Source organism: Mixophyes fleayi, chromosome 1 (assembly GCF_038048845.1).
Source record: "Mixophyes fleayi isolate aMixFle1 chromosome 1, aMixFle1.hap1, whole genome shotgun sequence".
NCBI lineage: Eukaryota > Metazoa > Chordata > Amphibia > Anura > Limnodynastidae > Mixophyes > Mixophyes fleayi.
This window is the reverse complement of record NC_134402.1, coordinates 230,072,589-230,093,106: the sequence shown is the minus strand read 5'-3', so window position 1 is coordinate 230,093,106 and position 20,518 is coordinate 230,072,589. Positions and strand designations below refer to the sequence as shown.

Here is a 20,518-nt window from a genome sequence, read left to right as displayed (position 1 = left end):
TATTATATTTATTATTTTTGGCTTTTACACAAATAACCCACTTAATTTTTTCTAGCACCAGGCTTTGTTGGCCATTAAAGTTACCAGAATCCACCGAGTCTTCCAACCCTTATGGACAGTCACATACCTCACACAAAATTACTTGATTTAGCATAAGCAAAACATTCCAAAATCATCTCATTGTAGTAAAGGTTATTCATTATTTCTTACAGTATAAAATATTTGTGCTTGTGCTTGTATAGGAATCAGCAGTAGGCCTCTGTCTATTTTATAGTAGACCCTTTATACTCAAATCTTCCACCCCTTTAATAATATTATTAATAATAATAATAATAATAATAATAATAATATACTATTAATATAATGTCCACTATATTGCAAAATCGGAATCTGGTGGGGAAAAAAAATGTTTGTGAATTTACTATTTGCCTAGGCCATTAACCTGGAGTGATTGAATTAAATGGTTATGGGGGCATTGCCAACAGTATATGTATATATGTACAATACAATATATTGTAAACTTTTATAAAGCCCTGCTTCAGTACTACTTGGAGGATGACACTACATTTTACTTTTTTCATTCGTACTTTAAACATGGTTCCAGAAAGATATTAATTAAATCAGTGTTTATTTAACACAAGTGCAATATCTCTCCTGCCCCCCCCCCCCCCCCCCAAGTAGCCAGCCTCTTGTGGTGGAGTAATATAGGGGGATGAGTGAGCTCTCCTTTCCATTCCCTGTGGTGACCAACACTTGAAGGAAAAGAAAGGGCATGTTACTGGAGCAATGAACAGCAAGTAGGCAGTGGTGATGGTGTAGGAGAAGGGGATATGAAAGGATTTGGTATGTGTGGAGGAGGATGGGAATGAAATGTGATGGTGAAATTAGGATTTTGAGGGAGGGAAGAAATTAAATGACTGTAAGGATGGGATGAAGGAATTAAATTATATGGCTGGAGGCAGGGCCGTAACTAGGGCTGTGCGACAGGGGCGACCGCCCAGGGCGCAATGCTGAAGGGGGGAGCAATTTAGGAATATTTTAGGTTAATTTGGTTAAAATTGAGGGCTAGGGGGGCGGCATTTGTCTTTCTCGCCCAGGGCACTAGAATTCTAAGTTACGGCTCTGGAGGAGGATAAAAGGAAGGAATGGAATAATATGGCTGGACGAGGATCAGGCGCGGGCTGGGAGGTATCAGCCCGGGCGGCGCACAGGCGGCCGCATCACATGACACGCGATGCGACCGTGTCATAATGACGCGGCCGCATCGTGAGTCACGTGATGCGGCCGCCGGTAATATAAAACAAATTATTGCATCCACAGCGGGGGACGGGGGGGAGGCGGCTGGCCCGAACAGCCACTAGACTGAGCGGCCCGGGTGCCCGCTGCCCCCCAGTCCAGCCCGCCCCTGAGGAGGATGGATGATAGGAAAGGATGAAGTATGACTGGAGGGAGGGATGAAATTATATGGGTGGAGGAGGCTGGGATGGAGGATTTTTTTTTTTTTTAACTGTAGTAACCATATGGGTAGTGATTATGACACGTTTTAATTATTGTGATTTTGCTGTATTTTGCTTTCCTGCATATTTATGCGATGGGGGGGTGGTTCCAGAAACTTTGTTTTAGGCGGGCCTAGACTAAAAAATGTTGGGTAGCACTGAGTTAAAGCATGTTTGATAAAAAAAAAAAATAGGGCAGTTCTACTTTACATAAAATACATATTTAAAATATAGTGTTATCACGTACCAACTAACATTTTAAATGTCTAAAGAGGAACACCAAAAGATGTGTGTGGTGTGTGTATATTACACACACACTCGTCATGTGAAAAGTTTCTGTACACTGCTAATAAACGCAAAGTATTAAACATTTAATAAAGTATTCATATTAATTTGGAGGGATATGATCTAGTATACTAAGGAAATACTAAAAAAAAACTTGAGGCAATTATAAGTGAATGTAAAATAATGGTAATAATATTAAAATAAAAATATAAGGCCAATCTTAGGTATAGTCTCTCAAAGAAAAATGCACTTACCATGGCCATAATGCATGCTGAGGAAGACCTTGCATCTTGTGTGCAAGTCTGGTTCTGTATAGAGGAAGTGAAACCATATTTGCCTTATTCCTACAGCAAGCACCAGTAGGTCATAGCTTTCATATTTACAAATCTGATGAAATCAAGGTAGTCTCCAACTAGACCACAAATTTAAAAGTTGCAATTTAAAAAAAATGAGCCAACTTTTAATAAAACAATCGGATTAGAATGTAATATTTGTGTTTTTCCCCCACACTTCAATTAGTCTCTTTTACAATGTAATTTTAAATGGTGGTGTTGGTTGCTCTCTTGTGGTTGTTTTTGGCATTGCCATCCTGCCTCTTGCTATATCAACCCCTCCCTTTGTCATAAGCATTCACCATCCTCTTGACATGAAACAGTTTGTTCCGAAGTTGTTTTGTTTCAGTCTTCTTTATTTGGTAATCAGGAGTCTACAAAAGAAAAGGAAACTATTAGCAAGCAAGTTTCATGTGGGGGCATAGTAACTTTACTTATCTAAGAAAAATTACCTAATAGTTACTTTGTATACTGTTACCGCTAGTAAAAGTGTGTGTGTGTATATGTATATATATATATATATTTATTATACACAACACACACACACATCTCTATTCACTGATGCACAATCGATGGCCTGTGGGTTGCGTAGGGCTTACAAAGTAATTTTTGCCTCCTCCATGAAGCAATCAGATTCAGAGGGAGAAGTACTATAGTAGTATTACTGTTCCAGCACCCCAAGTCCCCTTGTATATGTCTTGTCTCACATTGTACCAGGTCTCAGTATGGGGACTCAGTCGTCTACCCCTGCATCAGTGAGATCCAGCCATTCATCTGTTGTCCATGGGAGAGGAGGGGAGAAGGCATATTTAACTACAGAGGTAAGTGGACGTATTTGATGGTGGAAATGTGGTATAGGGGAGTGGGAGGATAGGTACATCGCTACCACCATATCATGCTCACTGTGATCGGTCATGTTCCCTCTGGCAATGCAAACATTTCCATGGGGACTTTTTAATAGTATTGAGAAGTATGACATAATTATAAAGAGGTTCCTTTTTGCTTTAGTAAATTCTATATATTTTACATTTTTAAGTAACTTAAGATTGTAGCCACCTTTAAAGTGAGCCATCTGAGATCCTCTGACCAAAAATGTTGTGCACCCCGATTTTGTGCTACCATAGAACAAGTGTGTTTCTAGATGAGGTTTCAAATATAAGAAGGGGTGGTGTTCTTGAGGGCTTTGTAGGTGAGGGTGTAGAGCGGCAAGAGAGGAAGACCAGTTTTGCCTTGGATGGATTGAAGGGGGACAGATGGGTGAGAAGAATGCCAGATAGGAGTTTCAGGTAGGAAGAGGGAGATGATGACAGACTCAATAAATGTTTTAGTTGCACCTTGGGAACAAAAAGGAACATTCTATCAATATTTAAAAGGTGGAGGCAACAGGACTCCAAGAGAGACTGGTTGTGAGAAGTAAAGCAGTGGGCAGAGTCAAGGGTGACACCAATGCAAGATTGAGCAAATTGTGGTCTTACCAATGAGGAAAATTTGGGGGGTTGTTGGTGGCACTGGGAGAAGGGAAAATGATAAACTCTGTTTTGGACATCTTGTGCTGTATGTAGCATTGGGACATCGATGTGGAAATAGAAAGACAGTTGATTACAGCAGATAGAGAATAGGAGAGGTGAGGAGTGTAAAGGTAGATGAGTCTGTCATCAGTGTAGGGGTGGTACCGGAGGCCAAATGAGTGAATTTGTTTAAGACGTAAGAGGTTTCAGTGAGCAGACAGGACTTTGAAGTAATATATTTATTGTTGGTTCTTCACATTTGCCTCATCCTTCCTCAAATTTAGGCATGCAAATTAAGGACAATGTGTAGCCTATTCTGTCATCAGTGAACTAATAAGATGAAAACTTTTACTTCGCACCTTCTATATTTTCAACATCACTGGATAATCTATAATAACACAAAGCCATTTGTATTGTGTGTCTCTTGTTTTTTTTTTGTCTTCACTTTTCCGATAGTATGCAGCAGTAAACAGCAATTTTCAAATAATTCCACAGATTCTCCTTGTTCTAATTGGTGATTTTCAAGAATCTTTCTTGGATTTGCTTTGAATGTTCTGTGATCATGATTATGCTTGCTTGGAAATGAAATACTTTAACTGTGCACCAGGGGCGGATCTAGACATTTATTCTACCCCGGACGATTTTAGAGGGGGGTTAGGCCCCGCCACCCTTTCTGATTTCTTAGGCCCCGCCCCTTTCCGATTTCTTAGGCCCCGCCCCTTTCTGATTTCTTGGGCCCCACCCCCTTTCTGATTTCTTGGGCCCCACCCCCTTTCTGATTTCTTAGGCTGCCGGCGGCAGCACAGTATGTGCAGTTCCTTTCAGCAGGGACAGTGTGCTGCCCGGCTGCTCTGATTGAACACAATCGGAGCAGCCGGGCAGCACACTGTCCCTTCTGAAAGGACCTGCACAGTGTGCAGCCGTCGGCAGCTAGCCCCTGCTAGGGGGGCGATCGCCCCGATCGCCCCCCACCCCTGGATCTGCCACTGCTGTGCACAGACAGACCTCAATCAATTAATTTTGTTACATCTGAAGACAACTGATTGCATCAGAGTTTATGTGTATTTTAGCAAAAGGGATGATTACTGATAGTGATTAATGGTCTGCTTTTTTTATTTATTTTTTTAAGAACAAGCATCATAGTTGTGTTTTATTTGACAGTACATTGCATTTTGTGTTGATCAGTGGTACGAATTCCCAAATAACTTAATTTTCATTCCACATGTCATGTGTTAAATAAAGTTTGAAAGTGACCAAACAAAGGCTTACATGTTAATTAGATTTATCCAATTTATTCCTGTAAACATTATTGCAGCTAGAAGCTATTGTTAACATACAACAACAATCTTGCCATGTATGGTAGTGGTGCAGGCAGCATAATAGGTTAAGCATAACATTGTGGAGTGTTTTAGAATATCAAAATTGTATGTATATATGATTGAATGAATGCATACTTCTAAATATTGACTCCATACAGTTCCTCAAAAAGCAGTTCATACAAAGAACCTGTATATTTATGTTGAACTTATTAGCCAAACACACAGTATCATCATCAGCATTTATTTATATAGCGCCACTAATTCCGCAGCGCTGTACAGAGAGAACTCATTCACATCAGTCCCTGCCCCAATTGGAGCTTACAGTCTAAATTCCCTAATATAGGCACACACTCACACAGACAGACAGAGAACGAGACAGACAGAGAGGGAGAGACTAGGGTCAATTTTGATAGCAGCCAATTAACCTACAAGTATGTTTTTGATGGTGGGAGGAAGCCAGAGCACCCGGAGGAAACCCACGCAAACACAGGGAGAACATACAAACTCCACACAGATGCTGTAAGGCAGAAGTGCTAACCACTAGGCCACTGTGCTGCCCAGTATTGGTAAACTGAGTGTACCTATGCAGATCTATATGCTTTATGACAAATAGGCAGCATGAACTGATTTGTTGTGGAAGAAAGATATGCCAATGTTGCAAAAGCAGAAGTGTCAACATTTTCAACCTTTAGAATGAGTAATTTCCCAGCTTCTGCAAAGCTTGTGCACAGTGAAATAGCTAATGAAGAGAGAGGGAAGAAAAATCAAGAGCCAGAAGTGGAACGCTTAACTGCGTAAATGTGAGGGGGGAAAAAAGTCCTGAGCTATGAGGAATCTGAGGACAAATGTGGGTAACACTACTGAAAAGAACTCCTAAATCACATGTGGGGGATGACAAAGTAACTACATCCATGAATGTTTGTGCCAAATTGAATGTAAATATAACAGTATTACTATATTCCTAAACCTGATATAATATTTTAGTTAATAATCCTGTGCAAATAAACATTCATTATCCATAAAATAGTATTTTTTTGTCATAAATGTTAGAGTACATGCATATGGGCGTTTCTACTCATGTCCAAGCGCAGTTGTGGTCACCAGTTATCCCTATAAATAAACTATTAATAGAATCCAAACAGAATAGAGCATGCAGTACTCTGTTCTGTCCATGTTGTTTTCATAATAAGCCCACAATCAGACCCATAACCATATTTCAATTTCCGTTGGCGATCTGTTTACCCCGTGGACTTCATTTACAAAGCACACCACAATTTGCTTTTGTTTCCACCACATTGTGTGTTTTTTCCATCCAGCATACTTGAATGTACATGCCTACTTTAAGGTCTATGGAGACCAGGGCCGTAACTTGGGCTGTGCGACAGGGGCGACCGCCCAGGGCGCAACGCTGAAGGGGGGCGCAAATTAGGAATATTGATAAGCAAGACATCACCCACAGAGATTGCAATGCTCTTCTGCTGTTTTGTGCTTCATAAATGAGAACTATAGTTTGTGTTTTAGCAAATTAGTTTGCTTTTGTTTTTTTTTGTTTAGGTAGAGTTATTTGTTTGCCTTAGTGGATATCTAACTGATTCATTTAAAATAATGCAGAGGTAAACCACAATGTGAGCAGAAAAGGTAAAGTAGCAGCACTTTATTAGGGAAGTTTTAAACTAGTATAAAAATCAATAATTCAAATATAGAATTGCACCGCTAAACCAAGTCCTACTTTAAATGTTAGGTCCATGTATAAGCAAAAAGACTGAAGAGTCATCAGGTAAACAAAGTTTTATGTAAAACCATATTACAGACAATTATAACATAAACCAGGTTTCAGGCAAATCAATTGCACCAGCAATGAGGTTTATAGTCACTTACTCTCTTAAGATCCTTCAGTCTGTTGTATTCATCTGCGACTCCCTGCAAACACAAATGCAAAGTTAAAAAGGTAAACTAGCCAACACCTTAGCCTATGGGTTGGATGGTTATTGTGAAGAGCAGTATGGGGATTCTTTGTGAATATTGTGCAGCACCTGATACTTAGCAGTGTTCTCAGTTAGTCCATCTAGTTGTTTGCTGAGCTGCTGCAGCTGGTTGTTTATATCATCCATTTCTGCACACATTGTCTTGTACTTTCGGAGGTCAGAATCAAACTCTCGCTTATAATCCTGGCGCTGGGTGTCTGAAGTAATTGGTGGGTATAGGCTGGAAAGAAAAAAAAAAAAAGTCCAACATAACATAACTCTGCTGTGGTCATTGGCAAGTTTGCTAATCTTGGTTTACTGTGTGACTTCAATACAAGCATCCGCTTTCCTCCTAGGTCTATGATATTTTAGTTTCTTTCCTCTTTGCATCCTTATCTGCTATGTCCGTAGCTGCCCCCCCTACCCTGCACTTTGATCTGTTATTCAACTATTTGCTCTCCTTTCAGCTGTCCAGACTTTAGTCTTCCATGTTGTCTCTAGTTGCTGTACTGTACCCCATTTTTTCTACAAGTTTTATATAGCATATTTCTAATTTTTAATATCATTTCTTCCTGAAATCTGTCCTGTTCTTCTTGTACAATCCTATTTCTGTAGCCCTTCCTTTTAATGTTCCACTGCTCTTGTTGTGCTATTCTACTAGTTATATTCTATAGTCACCCACCTTTACTCCAATAAATGAATAATGCTGTTTTGCTGCTCTGCTACACAATTCTTGTTCCTGCATTGTTCACTACAGAGGCCAACTACTTACCTATCCCACTCCTCCAGATCTCTTTCATCTCCAGATTCCACCGCTGTTGTATAATCCGTTTCATACTGAGACTCATCTAGTTCTGGATTCCTCCTCCATCGCCGACCCCTGCGGACTGGTCTTCCCCTGCTCTGCTCCTGGGTCTCATTGACCGGTACAGTAGGGCTGTTTTTAACACAGGATGACATTCATATAATACAAGAATAAATATACTGTGAAACTCTTTGGCCTTAATTTGTAAATTGTTGGATGGCTAAAACTTTTTTTTATTTAAACAGACAGCGCAATGTCAAGATATGTCTCAGTCTGCATAGAGCCTGAGACATACCCCTTTTTACTGCGCATGCGCGATACAGAAAAGCACATTTTTTGTGGACTTGCATCCAACTCTAACTGGAATATCTCGAAATATGACACTCTACCATAATCAAAATCTAAGTATTTTCTGAGCACACCCAATATTTGTGCTGCTACTATCCATGTCTATGAATGGCATGTTTCAATTATGTGGGGTGGGAGCAGGCCTTGAGCACCCCCAATCATTTTAATGACGATTCCCTACCTGACACCACATCTGTATTTTGTGTTCCTAACTAACAAATTAATGTTACTGGAACAGATTTTGTTATGGTAGTTGCGCCTTTCTCTGTGTCTTCTCTCGCCCTTTATTTCAAACACTGTAAGTCCTTGAGGGCAGGGACAGTATCGCCTGCTATCTACATGTCTATGTATGACTGCAACTACATCTAATTGTTTATCCCCTCATGTACATAATTATGTCAATGGAAAAAATGCAAGTAATTTACAATGTGTTAGATTGTGTAATGATAAGAAATATACACACTAGGTCACATTTGCACTGTGTTTATGCCTATCCCCAACAACAAAGTATGCCTGGAACCTGTAATCAAGTGCTGACAACTATTTAACAGAGAGTTGTATAACTGTGCATTGCACATGGTCATAATCCAGGCCTGTGACTGCTTACACACTAGATACACACCTGCTGGTAACAGGGCTGTTGGTTCTTTCTTCAATCTCATCCCTGGGTGGTTTGTAGATGCTGCTGTTGCTCAGAGCTTGTATCGGGTTTTGTGACTTCTCTGAGTAAATCATGGTGGCAGTTTCATCAGGAGGGCCATTTGGAACACTTTTTACCTGTAGAGAGACAGAGCTTTTAAAACCACAGATATTTGCTTTAGCAAACTGAGAAAGTACCATAATTAGTGTTGTGATGGCTTCACAATGCTACGGAAGTACTTCCTACAGAACTCCAACAATCTGTAAGTCAACCAGACATACAACTTCCAGCACTCTGTGAAACCACTCATTATACTACATCGAGTTGCATTGTGCGTTAATGCTGTTCCGGTTCTATGAATATGGCGGAGGCTGCATTGAATAGTAAAGACTGTGAGTAGTTAGTGTTATACAGGGGCATATTAAGCTAAACAGGAACATTTGAGCCATTGTGAAAGTATATGAGGCCATATGGTTTCGTGTTGGCCTATATGGAACTAAATGGTGGAATATTGTCCATAGGACGGCATGTAAGGCTATAATGTGCTGTATTTGGAATATGGGGCTATATACTTGCATGCAAGGATATATGATGACATGTGAAGCGATATGCAGTCATATAATGCTACTGGGGATTATGAATCTTATGGTATTATATTTTTTTATGTCATTCAAGCAAAAAGAGTATATCCTTTGTACCATAGTGGGTTGACTAAATATTCATTTTCATGCTGCAATAAGTAAATCTTTTTTCACCATTACACACACATCCGATTTAATTTTTCACCGTGCTGTTGGCAAGAACATGCTTAGTTGGAACCTTCAGTTCATAATATAATAATATTAAAAGTGTACTAACAGAACAGGTTAATTATTCAGTAATTGTAATTTAATAATTACTGTTTTGTTGTTATTAACAGATTGTATAGCGCCACAATACTCTGCAGCACCGTACAGTGCAGATAACAGGACATATATAACGCAGGGACATATATAATGCAGGGGCATACAAGGTAGATTAAAGAAATGCAGATATGCAAAGGGAATGGGAGCAGGTTTAATAAATAGTAGAGCACTTGTTATTACCATTTATTGATTGTTTTTCCACACAATGTATTGTAAAGTAGTTGTGCTTATTATGAAGATCATATCGCAGACCCAGGACTTAGCATACAGTATTTATTTAGCTCAGATAATATATACCTGTTTTAAATAGTTAAAATAATTCAGATTAAGTCTCTAAATGTTATTGTATGGAGAGCTGACACATCATTTTGATAAAACTGAAGATGCTAGTACCATTTATTTAATTTGTACAATCTATACATCTGTTACACCACTGAACAAACACTTTGAAGAAAAGGGACCCTCCTAGTCGCAGGGGAGGGCTAGCAAACTTTAGCCCGGGGGTGGGAGACTCCGCTCAGGAGCCTATTAGGAGCTTTTTAAAAGAAAATAAATACATGTAGCCCAGTGACCCAGCCCAAAGTAGCCCACTATGGGACTGGCTTGGGGGCCACATGCCCCCACAGAGCAGCCAGCCCCTGCATAGTGGTCATCTGCCCCTACTCAGAGTTCTGTTAGGTTTAAAAGATTTGTTCCTGGAAATTTATGTCCCTGAAAATGTCCTGGTTTTTCGATATTGATCAACTTGCACAGTACTATTTGTTTTATTTTGCATAATGGATGCCATTACCACTATTTATTCTTATTCTATGTTTATTAAGTAAATATTTATTGAAAGAAAAAGATTTCTACCGAGTTCAGCAAAGATTATATGATAGGGACTGTAGTCCATAACGGTTCACCTAGAGAGTACTGCGGATGACGTGCTTAGAGGCATTGGCTCAGCAAAAAAACTGTTCCAGGAAATCATTTTAAAATGTTGGTAACTATTGAATCTAATCCCCAAAATGTTTTCTTTCCCCTCTATTTGTGTTTTGAACAGGGATGTAAATGTGAAAAAAAGTTTGTTTTTATTATTTGATCTTTTAGTAAAGATATTTATGTGGGAGTTTGTTTGCTCACAGCAGACAGCCATGAGTGGTCCTCAGAGGTCCCTCACCCCTCTGCTATCTCACCCACCTTTGCTCTTAGCGGATGTCTTAGAAGACTGTTAGTAATCCTGCATACCGTTGGGAAGGGGAGCAGTGCAGATAGAGGTATTGGGGAGGAAGGTTTTTAATATACACATATTGGAGAAGAACTTATCTGGAAAAACAACAAAATAATGGCGGTGCTTCAAATGTATTGTTTGTTGTTTGTAACAGGTACTGTCACAGAATGTACTAAGAGCTATTCCATACAAATTTTTATATACATATAACTGTATAACTCTATTAGATAAAGTGCATGTGAAAATGTTAAATGAGGTTGGTGTTAGTGCTAGTCACACTACCTGTGTGCTAACTCCTGGGTTACATATACACCCTGGGAATGAGTAGAGTCCATAGCTCATGGTTACATATTACACAAATCGTATTAAGTTACAGGCACAGCATGAAATGGAAGTCCATATATAGTATATGTTATTATAGTAGACAGGCTTTTTTCTATTTAAGGAATTGACACTGTTGGTAGCTGTCTTATCGTCAGTGGAGGGCTGGCAAATGTGAGCAAGACTTGAGTCAGCAGCCTAGTAGGAACATTTTAAAGGAAAAAAAATGCAAGTGACCCAGCCCAAGGTAGCCCACTATGGGACCGGCCCACCCAGCTCCGGCTTATAGTCTGTTTTACATGTAATGCCCCAGTTTTCCTAGGATAGTTCCAGACTTAATTTGTCCAATAAAGTTATATTTTTTTGAATCGTTGAGTGTGGGCAATTTACTATGGTCAGGTACTCATCACCCTTTGCAAATTGTGCTCCTTCTGATGTGACGAGCAGAGTGGTTCACAAACACTAAGAGATACATACAGCTCCAAACAGTACTTTAGTACGGCGGTTCCCAAAGTGTGCGCCGCGGCTCCGTCACTGGGGTGCGGCGAGCCAGCCATAGAAAAAACCAAAGAGCACATAAACTTACCAATCAGCGCAGCGCCGGGACCCAGCAGACTCCTCTCTCCCGCAGCTGTCACTGAATATCGACGTCGGTGTCAGTGACAGCTGCGGGAGAGAGGAGTCTGCTGGGTCCCGGCGCCGCGCTGATTGGTAAGTTTATGTGCTCTTTGGTTTTTTTCTACAGGTAAAAGGTTGACATGTAAAAGTTAGACAGGGTTGTAAATTTGACAGATAAAATGTAGACATAAAGCACTATATTTAAAAGGCAATACATATTAAAAAATGTATAAAATGCTGTTTTACCCTTACCCCCCAAACAGCTAAACTAAACCTAGTGCTACCAGCCTAGGCTGGTACTAGCAAACTTGGTGGAATAAAAAGCATGCCCCCCCCTTCCTAATTTTACTGTTACCTGCACTAGGCCTCACCTGCCAGGACTGGTGGCACTAGAGCAGGGACACCCTGCAATAATGCAGACCAGGAGGGAGATCGGGATTGCAAAATAAAATGCCCCCCCCCCCCCCCCCCCCCCCATCCGCCTGCCCAGGTGTTCCCAGACCAGTACCGAAAGCACCAGTGCTCTTTTATAGTAAATAGCCATTTTGTCCATAGTGCAAATCTTTTAAGTCCTGTAAATTGCGAGGTGAGGACTCCATGGCTCTGAATTGTTTTTCCAGCACATCCCACAGATGTTCAATCGGGTTGAGATCTGGGGAATTTGGAAGTCAAGTCAATACTTTGAACTCTTTGTCATATTCCTCAAACCATTCCTGAAAAATTTGTGTCAGGGCGCATTATCCTGCTGAAAAAGGCCACTGCCATCAGAGAACACCATTGCCATTAATAAGTGTACTTGGTTTGCAACAATGTTTAGGTAGGTGGTAAGTGTCAAAGTAACATCCATGTGAATGCCAGGACCCAAGGTTTCCCAACAATACATTGCCCAGAGCATCACACTGCCTCCACCGTCTTTCCTTTTTCCCATAGTGCATCCTGGTGCCATCTTTTCCGCAGGTAGATGAAGCACACACACCTGGCTGTCCACGTGATGTAAAAGAAAATGTGATTCATTGGAACAGGCCACCTTCTTCCATTGCTCCATGCTCCAGTTCTGGCGGTACACAGGCCCATTGTAGGCACTTTCGTTGGTAGAGGGGGCTCGGCATGGGCACTCTGACCGGCCTGCAACTACACAGCCCCATATGCAGCAAGCTCCAATGCACTGTGTGTTCTGACATCTTTCTATGATAACCAGCATTAACTTTTTCAGCAACTTGTGCTACAGTATCTCTTCTGTGTAATTGTACCAGACGGGCTAGCATTCTCTCCCCAAGTGAATCAAAGAGCCTTGAGCGCCCATGACTCTGTCACCGGTTCACCAGTTGTTCTTCCTTGGATCACTTCTGGTAGGTACTAACCACAGCATATCGGGAACACCCCACCCCACAAGACCTGTCATTTTCAAGATGCTCTGACCCAGTCGTCTTAACATCACAATTTGGCCCATGTCAAAATCACTCAAATTCTTATGTTTGCCCATTTTTCCTGCTTCCAACATATCAACTTCAAGAACTGACTGTTCACTTGATGCTTAATATATCCAACCCCTTGACAGGTGCCATTGTAGAGAGATAATCAATATACACTTAACTTGTCACTATTTTTTTTCTGTGTTACATTAGTATAATCTAAACCATTGATGTCAACCACATTTTAATACTATTATTGCCTTGTATCAAATTTTATACTTTAATCTCATTAATCTACTTATTTGGTGCATAATAGAGTGATTACCCTGGTGTTTAAATGCTACATTTTACTTTTCTATTAATGCAAGTACAATGCATGCTATCTAAAAATTAAAGTCCATAACTATTTGCATTCAAGTCGGTGTGAATTTGCAGCAAGATTTTTGGGACGCTGCTTCTTTCTTTCAAAGCATGGCATTGACCTTTAAATAGTCCATTAATCTCTATGGGACCATTTTGTGTACATACTCACTACTTGTGATTGGCTGAGTGGCTCATTCTATGATGGGGCTCTGAAAGGAGTAGTTTGCATCGTCTGTTATCGTATTTTTTTTTTTTACAGTTCCCAGAAGAAGATTTTCCTATAGATTACTCTTTGGATCAAAAGAATATCTGGTTTGACTTTCTCTTTTGGATTACAAAATATGGACACTCCCTCTTGGATTAAATATGCATGCTTTCCCATTGGATTATGGCAGTGTCATTGAGTGGTGAATGAGGGTAGCAGGGAGTATTTTATTTAATGAAACAATTTTTTTTACAAATATGTGTGTATTCACTTTTTTATACTATATTTGTATAATGGTCTTGAGAACCCCATTCCCATTATACTGGGACCAATGGGATGGCAAAATTGTCACTCCAAAGGTCCCATTTTTTTCCCATTACCACCATACAAGCAGTCTTACGGCGCAAGGGAGAGCACAAGTGTGTTTCAGCCTGGAGGTGGTATTTTTAGAGATATCTTCACTCCTTAGAGGCTACAGTCCCGTTTTAAGCAGGCTAATGCTGGTTCACGCCATGTCCGTGGAACCCCATGCAGTGGGCCTCCCTGTTATAGTTTGACTGGCCAAGCCTATACAGCCAGGTGCTGGATTTCACTTTAGCAGGGGGTCCCTATGCATACTACAGTGTTTTATTCAGCAAAGACTTGAGTCTGCGATTGTATCTATTGCACATCAATCATGGGGATACGGCATGTGAAATGCATACGCATAGCATTTATATGCATTTTTACATTGCTTTGCATTTGATTCAATGTTTGAATATACAAACTGTGCGACCCATTTGTTGGGCTTCTACATTGCTGCCGTTCTTACTATCACAGGAGTCATTAGACAAGTGAGATAACTGTATTCGTGAATCTAAAAATGAACCAAACTTGCAAACTTTGGCTAAGAAAGTAATCTCTGGGAACAGCTCCAAATCACACAGGAAAATAAATAAGATGCGTGCGTGAACGGAAAATGCTTTGTTACTTTTTAGGTTATGGTTGTTACATTTTGATGCAAAAATTTCCCAAGTGTACAGAACATTGTGTACCGTTAAATCTCTGGACATACAAGGTCAGGAGCAAAGTATGTTGCTGTCCATTTATTTGGTCTGTATTAAGAAGGAGGTTATTCTTCTCCACCCAGATATGAGGGGTGAGTATTCTATGCTGCACTGGCTCTTATTAAGATAGGTGTTAATGAGTCACCAAACAGAAACTGGTAATATCAATGAGTAAATATTCACATGAATAGAGACTGGCAGTTACGCAGGGCTCAGTGCACTTGACATTTAGCTACACACCTTTATACTTTAATCTTATTTACCAACACTTTAATGTAATATTTACAGCCTGTTTATGATTAGAGACGTCCTACAGCACAGCTAGTTTATAGTTTTTCTGCAATAAAGAACTACACAATAACTAATCCATACCATATATACCTATGTTTATAACAGTTATTTCTTTTACTTTTTTTTTTTAAAGCAGCAATCCCATGAAAAATAAATTTAGATGTTTTTTATTTTTTTTATTTTTACATAAATCACTGTATCTATACAAAGAATGTTGGTATTTACAATTCCCCCTGTTTTTTTTTTCCTTCAGGCTGCTACTAATGACATATGACTGCACTGTGACACCCTCCTTCTCTCCCGTCAGCCATCACATTACATCCTGAGAGCTGTGTATCTGTGTCTCTATAGCAAACTGTTTCTCTCTGCCAGAGAGCTTTTGAAAAGGAGATAATTGTTCACAGTAGGACATGTTCAAAAGATACTTCAATTACTATGTAAAGAAATAAAATCTAGGTGTATTTGCAGCTTGAAATTTCAATTAAAAGGAAGAGGAAGATTAGTACAAATTAGACCAGTGAGTACATTGCAGTAAACCTATAAAGAACTACCACCGAAAATCTGAGTTTACAGTATAAAAGTACACACTGCAAATTACAGAATTACAGTTCCAGTAGCTGAAAAGTTCAAAGTAAATAGGAGACAATTGGGTTATTTATGAGAAGGAAAAAATATGGGTGTCCACTTGTGTCTATTTTGTCACATAGAACATATATAGGTACCGTATATCACCTTACAGCACGGCCTTCTGTCACATTCTAAAATGCTCCTCCTTTGTCCTTCAGTATTATACAACTCCTACAGTAAGGCTGGGTACATACTATATAACATTTCTCCCAATGCGATATCCTTAACGATTGTACCAACGACTGAACAAAAAAGTCCCCGTCAGCATGCCGATTCATGTGTGCAGACTAAACACGTTTTACACGATTTACCTTCAGATCTGCTCTTTATCTGTCATAACCATCGGATGAAAAGATTGTGACCCACAACACTCCATAGAGATCTATGGACACTGCTGGCTCTGAGTGCATAGACACTGCAGAATTAGAGCAACATCGTTCTATCGTTGAACAAGGTTTTCAGTTCAGTTTAAAATTCAAACGATATGATGTGCTTTGGAACGATAATTATACATCATTGGAGTGTAAACACCAATGCAATATCTGGTCGAACGGTTGTTTATCATGTGGTTGGCTCAATAATCGGCTGAAAGCCCTGTACTATGTACCCAGCCTAAGGGGTAAGTTTCATCACTTTAAACATTCTGATTTTGTGACTATAACACTTCAAGATGATGCTCACAACACTATCTACTTTATTTGTCAGGAAGACAGACAACTCGCAGAAAAACAGACAACTTATCCTTGGCAAATTTTAGCACTAGTCTTACGTCTTGCCTACTCTCTTGAAATGTCTAGGAGCCTCCCAAATTTTGGGTAGGTGAGAGCAGTCTCTATCCTCTGCATACTGCCCATTTCCAAGTGAAGTGGGTAGGATGGGGGTCTCTACAATGCCCTGTGTGACACAATGAAGCTATTGCGCTGTGGAAGACGGGGGCTGTTTGCAAGGCCTCTATACAGCCACATCCTCAGACCTACTAGCTGTGAGGGAAGACTCTCTGGTAAACACAGTATAAGGCAGTCACGTTGCCATGATTGATTTATCCACCCATATTAGTGTGCTTTAATTATAAAGTGTGCTTAGATGGAGCCTCACAAATAGCCCCTAAATACAATTTAAAGACTATAGAAACCCTGTGGGGTCAATTGTGAACGCTTCTAAATATGCCCTTGCAGCTAATCATAATATCCATAAATGTACAGATGAGACAAATCTTTGCAGATATTCTATATTCTCTAGAAAATGTCCCGGTCCTCCGATGTCTGGTCAGATTTATCAAATTCCTCCTCTAAATAGGTGCAACAATACAAAAAATATGAGCAGGATTTAATGGCTTTTTGCTCCACACATTTTGTTCTGTCATAAATTTCCAAACACTTCATTTCAGGTACATTTTTCATCTGTTTATACATTTATATATACTACAGTTCATTCACCTATTACCAGTGTGAACCTCACAAGCTCAAATCTAAACCTATAACACCAATACAATATACCAGCCTAACCAATATGCAAGTCAACAGCTCCTGCATACAGTACATTGCAATATAATTCTTCCAATTTATGATACCTTAATATCAAAAAAGATTATCACAGTCCTATTCCACGCATTCACCTACTTTTATATCATCATCATCATCATCAGCTATTTATATAGCGCCACTGATTCTGCAGCATACAACAAACAAATCACTGTCTTGTAATACTATGAAAATGTAAAAGATCAATATGGAAATTATAATGTTCTAATACTATGATTATAAAAATGTCAGGAACAACTAACCAATCAACTACTCGACAAGGCCAATCATTTTTCGTTCTTACCCACTCCTCTACATTGGGACCTTCTTGAAACGTCCTAAAGGGCTTCTCCCAGTAAATGTTAGGGTCTCCGTAACGCCAAATCTTGCTTCTTGTCTTCTGAGCGAAGAAGGAGGTGACGCACAGAAGAATGACTATGACAAAACCACATACTATAGCAATGGCCTTTCAAAGGGAGACATATAACAAAATAGTTGAAGTTAAAATAACAGTGAGAGAATTTTAAAAACAATGATTAATTTTGCCTATCCCAATACAATAAATATTGTCTCACCTCCTGGGGGTCCACCATGCAGTAGTGGTACAGATACTGATTCACGAAGCCCGCTCCAGAAGACACAGGACTGTAGACCTGGTTACACAACATTGCAATCTGCATATTGTACATGTTGCCTCCCATCTGGGCCCTTGGATTCACCCCAACAACATAGACAATAGTGGCAATCAGGTCCATGGTGGCTAATATAGCACTTGTCACCACCACAGCCATGAAGAACTTGCGTGAGCGTGATCCATGGGCTTTAGATACACTTGCTATAAACAGCCCCAGCACTGCTATAAATGTTAGCACACACATGGCCATCATGAATCCACTTGCAGCTTGAGGATTGGTCATCCCATAGCCATAACCATAGCCACCCATGTATCCTCCTCCATAGCCACCCATGTACCCACCCATGCCACCCATACCACCCATACCACCCATGTATCCCATCCCTCCATAATTGTATTCCCAGGCTAGCGTTGAGGCTACACAGGCAAAGATTGCCACACACAGGAAGATGACAATACCCTGCAGAATTCGGATAATGCCAGGAGGAGAGTTCCACTTATAGAAGTGTTGTGGTGGGATATCTTCCTGATATAATGATTCAGGTTGTGCAGCATCAATATGGTAAGCATAGGATCCAGGATGATGGCTGTTCTGTTGAATATAAGTTGGTGGGCTGTAGTCTGGGGGGCTGTCATTGCGTTTCTGGCTGTACATTTTGATATATGTATCCTGTGGAATAACAATAAAAATATACACTCTTTACCTCTTAAAACATTTTTGCTTGTTATTTTTTCTATGCAAATGCCTCTCTTTTGCTTCCTCTATGTTACGTCAACCTTATTTTGGTCCTATGACTTACTCGACGTTCCCCCCCCCCCCCAAAAAAAAAGAGGAAGGAGGGGAGCATTAATGGGCGGTGAGGGTTCAAAATGGGGGAGGTACACAGCAACACAGTCAGTAAATAACATAATCAGGCATGAATAAGCTATACAAACAACCAAACTGAATGTAAGAGCTCCTACGAAAAAGAGGCCATCGGGGAACCCTGGTTACTCCACTTTTATATGTCTACCTCTCCCCTTCTATTTGCTCTCTCCATCATTGCCTTTTATATCAGTCTTTTTGCTGATCACACTTATCACACGTTCTTTACCTGTTTGCTATTCAGCTTGTTGTTTCACCTGCTAGGAATTTGAAAAGCCTTAACCTATTTGCACCTCTCCATCTTTACTACACCTACATAAATCTACAATAATGTCACCGTCTGTTTGTAGACACAAGGCATACCCCTTTCTCATGTTGAATTTGATCTACTTTAGTCTTTCTGTCCTGAATAATTGATGAACTCTGTGACAGTTTTTATGCAGAGAATACACTCTACAACAGGTGCTCACAAATGAAGCTAACAATTCAGTTGCCTGTTAAAAGTTAATTTTAAATGATTAGGTTTTTCTGTAATGAGAACACTTAAGTTCAAGTGTTTTAATTACTGTGGAAATAAAGCTGCTGATTCCAGCTTTGAGCGGCTCTAAAAAAAATTAATGATGATATGCAGAATAAATAAAACATAAGGATATCCATTTTCTCCTGGTTTTCTAATCAAAGTATGTTTTAAATAAAAGGGGTTAATTACTAAAAAATTCCAAAAGTGCAGTAACCTATGGCAGCCAATCAGGTATTTACTTTCATTGTATTGCTTGTACTAGATACATCATATATATAATTGCTGATAGGTTGCTTAGAGCTACTACACATTTGCTAGAAAGTAACTTCAGGTGCACATATCTCTGAAACAGATCGCAGTCTCTGAAGTTTTACAAACATACTTCGGTATAACTCTCATATTCTGTGTTCTTTCTCACTTGTTAATGCTCCCACTTCACTTTTTTTGCTCCCCTCCCCCATATTACTGTTTTGCATATGTATGTGGCTGCTGTACCACTTCTCCCTCTCCCATGTATTTGTGATAAATTCACCTACTCTCACCTTTCCTTGTACACTCTACCTCCTCTGTTCCTTACCTCTCCGTCTGTACTTCTGCTGTCCTCTATTGATTCGTGGCTTTCTCTGGTTACCGCATACCGTTACCTATCTTCTTTCATCCCAACATGTTTGTTTCATATCTGTTTGTTCTTGGGATTCTCTCTTTGCCTTTATCCTTTAGTTCTGTTGTTAGTTTCTTTCTATAACTTTTCCGTGTCCCGTGTAAATTGTCTTTACTTTCTCACCTCTCTTTGTTGTCTGGTAATGGCGCTCCTGGATTAATGATTAGAATCCAGCTCTGCCCACATTCACACTGTGAAATCCTCCCTTCAGGGCTGGTCAGCCCTTGGATAACTTCACAATTCCCTGGGAACAAGTGCATTGTGCAGGGCTGGCATTGACACACTTTAACCTCTACTTCCCCAGCTGCCGGGCTTACAGGTACAACATGCAGAAAAGAGGTGTTCTTCGTAAATGTCACATTTATAGCAATATTAGTGAAATACGCTTAAAGCGTGGTGCAATTGTTAACGTTTGCATTATTTTACTTGGGATACAAACACAAACGTTGGTGCCATTTGGGTACTTTAATCACCATGTCTAAAGCGCAGTAGTCTAATTGCTCCAAATTAAAATTGTTACTTTTTTAACAATAATAATGCAGAGAATGTATCACTGGCAACACCATTTGCAATCCATTCTAATTGAATATAGACCGTTTTTAGCGTTCTGTACAAGCAGTAAA

General features: G+C 39.9%; 1 protein-coding gene across 1 annotated transcript; it reads right to left on the bottom strand.

Moving 5' to 3' along the window:
* Positions 1–2,219: 2,219 nt before the first annotated feature.
* On the bottom strand, positions 2,220–20,099 carry LOC142151342 (occludin-like). Its single transcript, XM_075206881.1, has 8 exons — positions 19,812–20,099; positions 17,791–18,519; positions 17,520–17,681; positions 8,680–8,834; positions 7,677–7,841; positions 6,974–7,145; positions 6,819–6,860; positions 2,220–2,487 (listed from the first exon to the last, which is right to left on the bottom strand). Exons 2-8 carry the CDS (start codon positions 18,502–18,504, stop codon positions 2,386–2,388), a joined length of 1,512 nt encoding a protein of 503 aa, XP_075062982.1. The 5' UTR covers positions 18,505–18,519; positions 19,812–20,099; the 3' UTR covers positions 2,220–2,385.
* Positions 20,100–20,518: the final 419 nt, after the last annotated feature.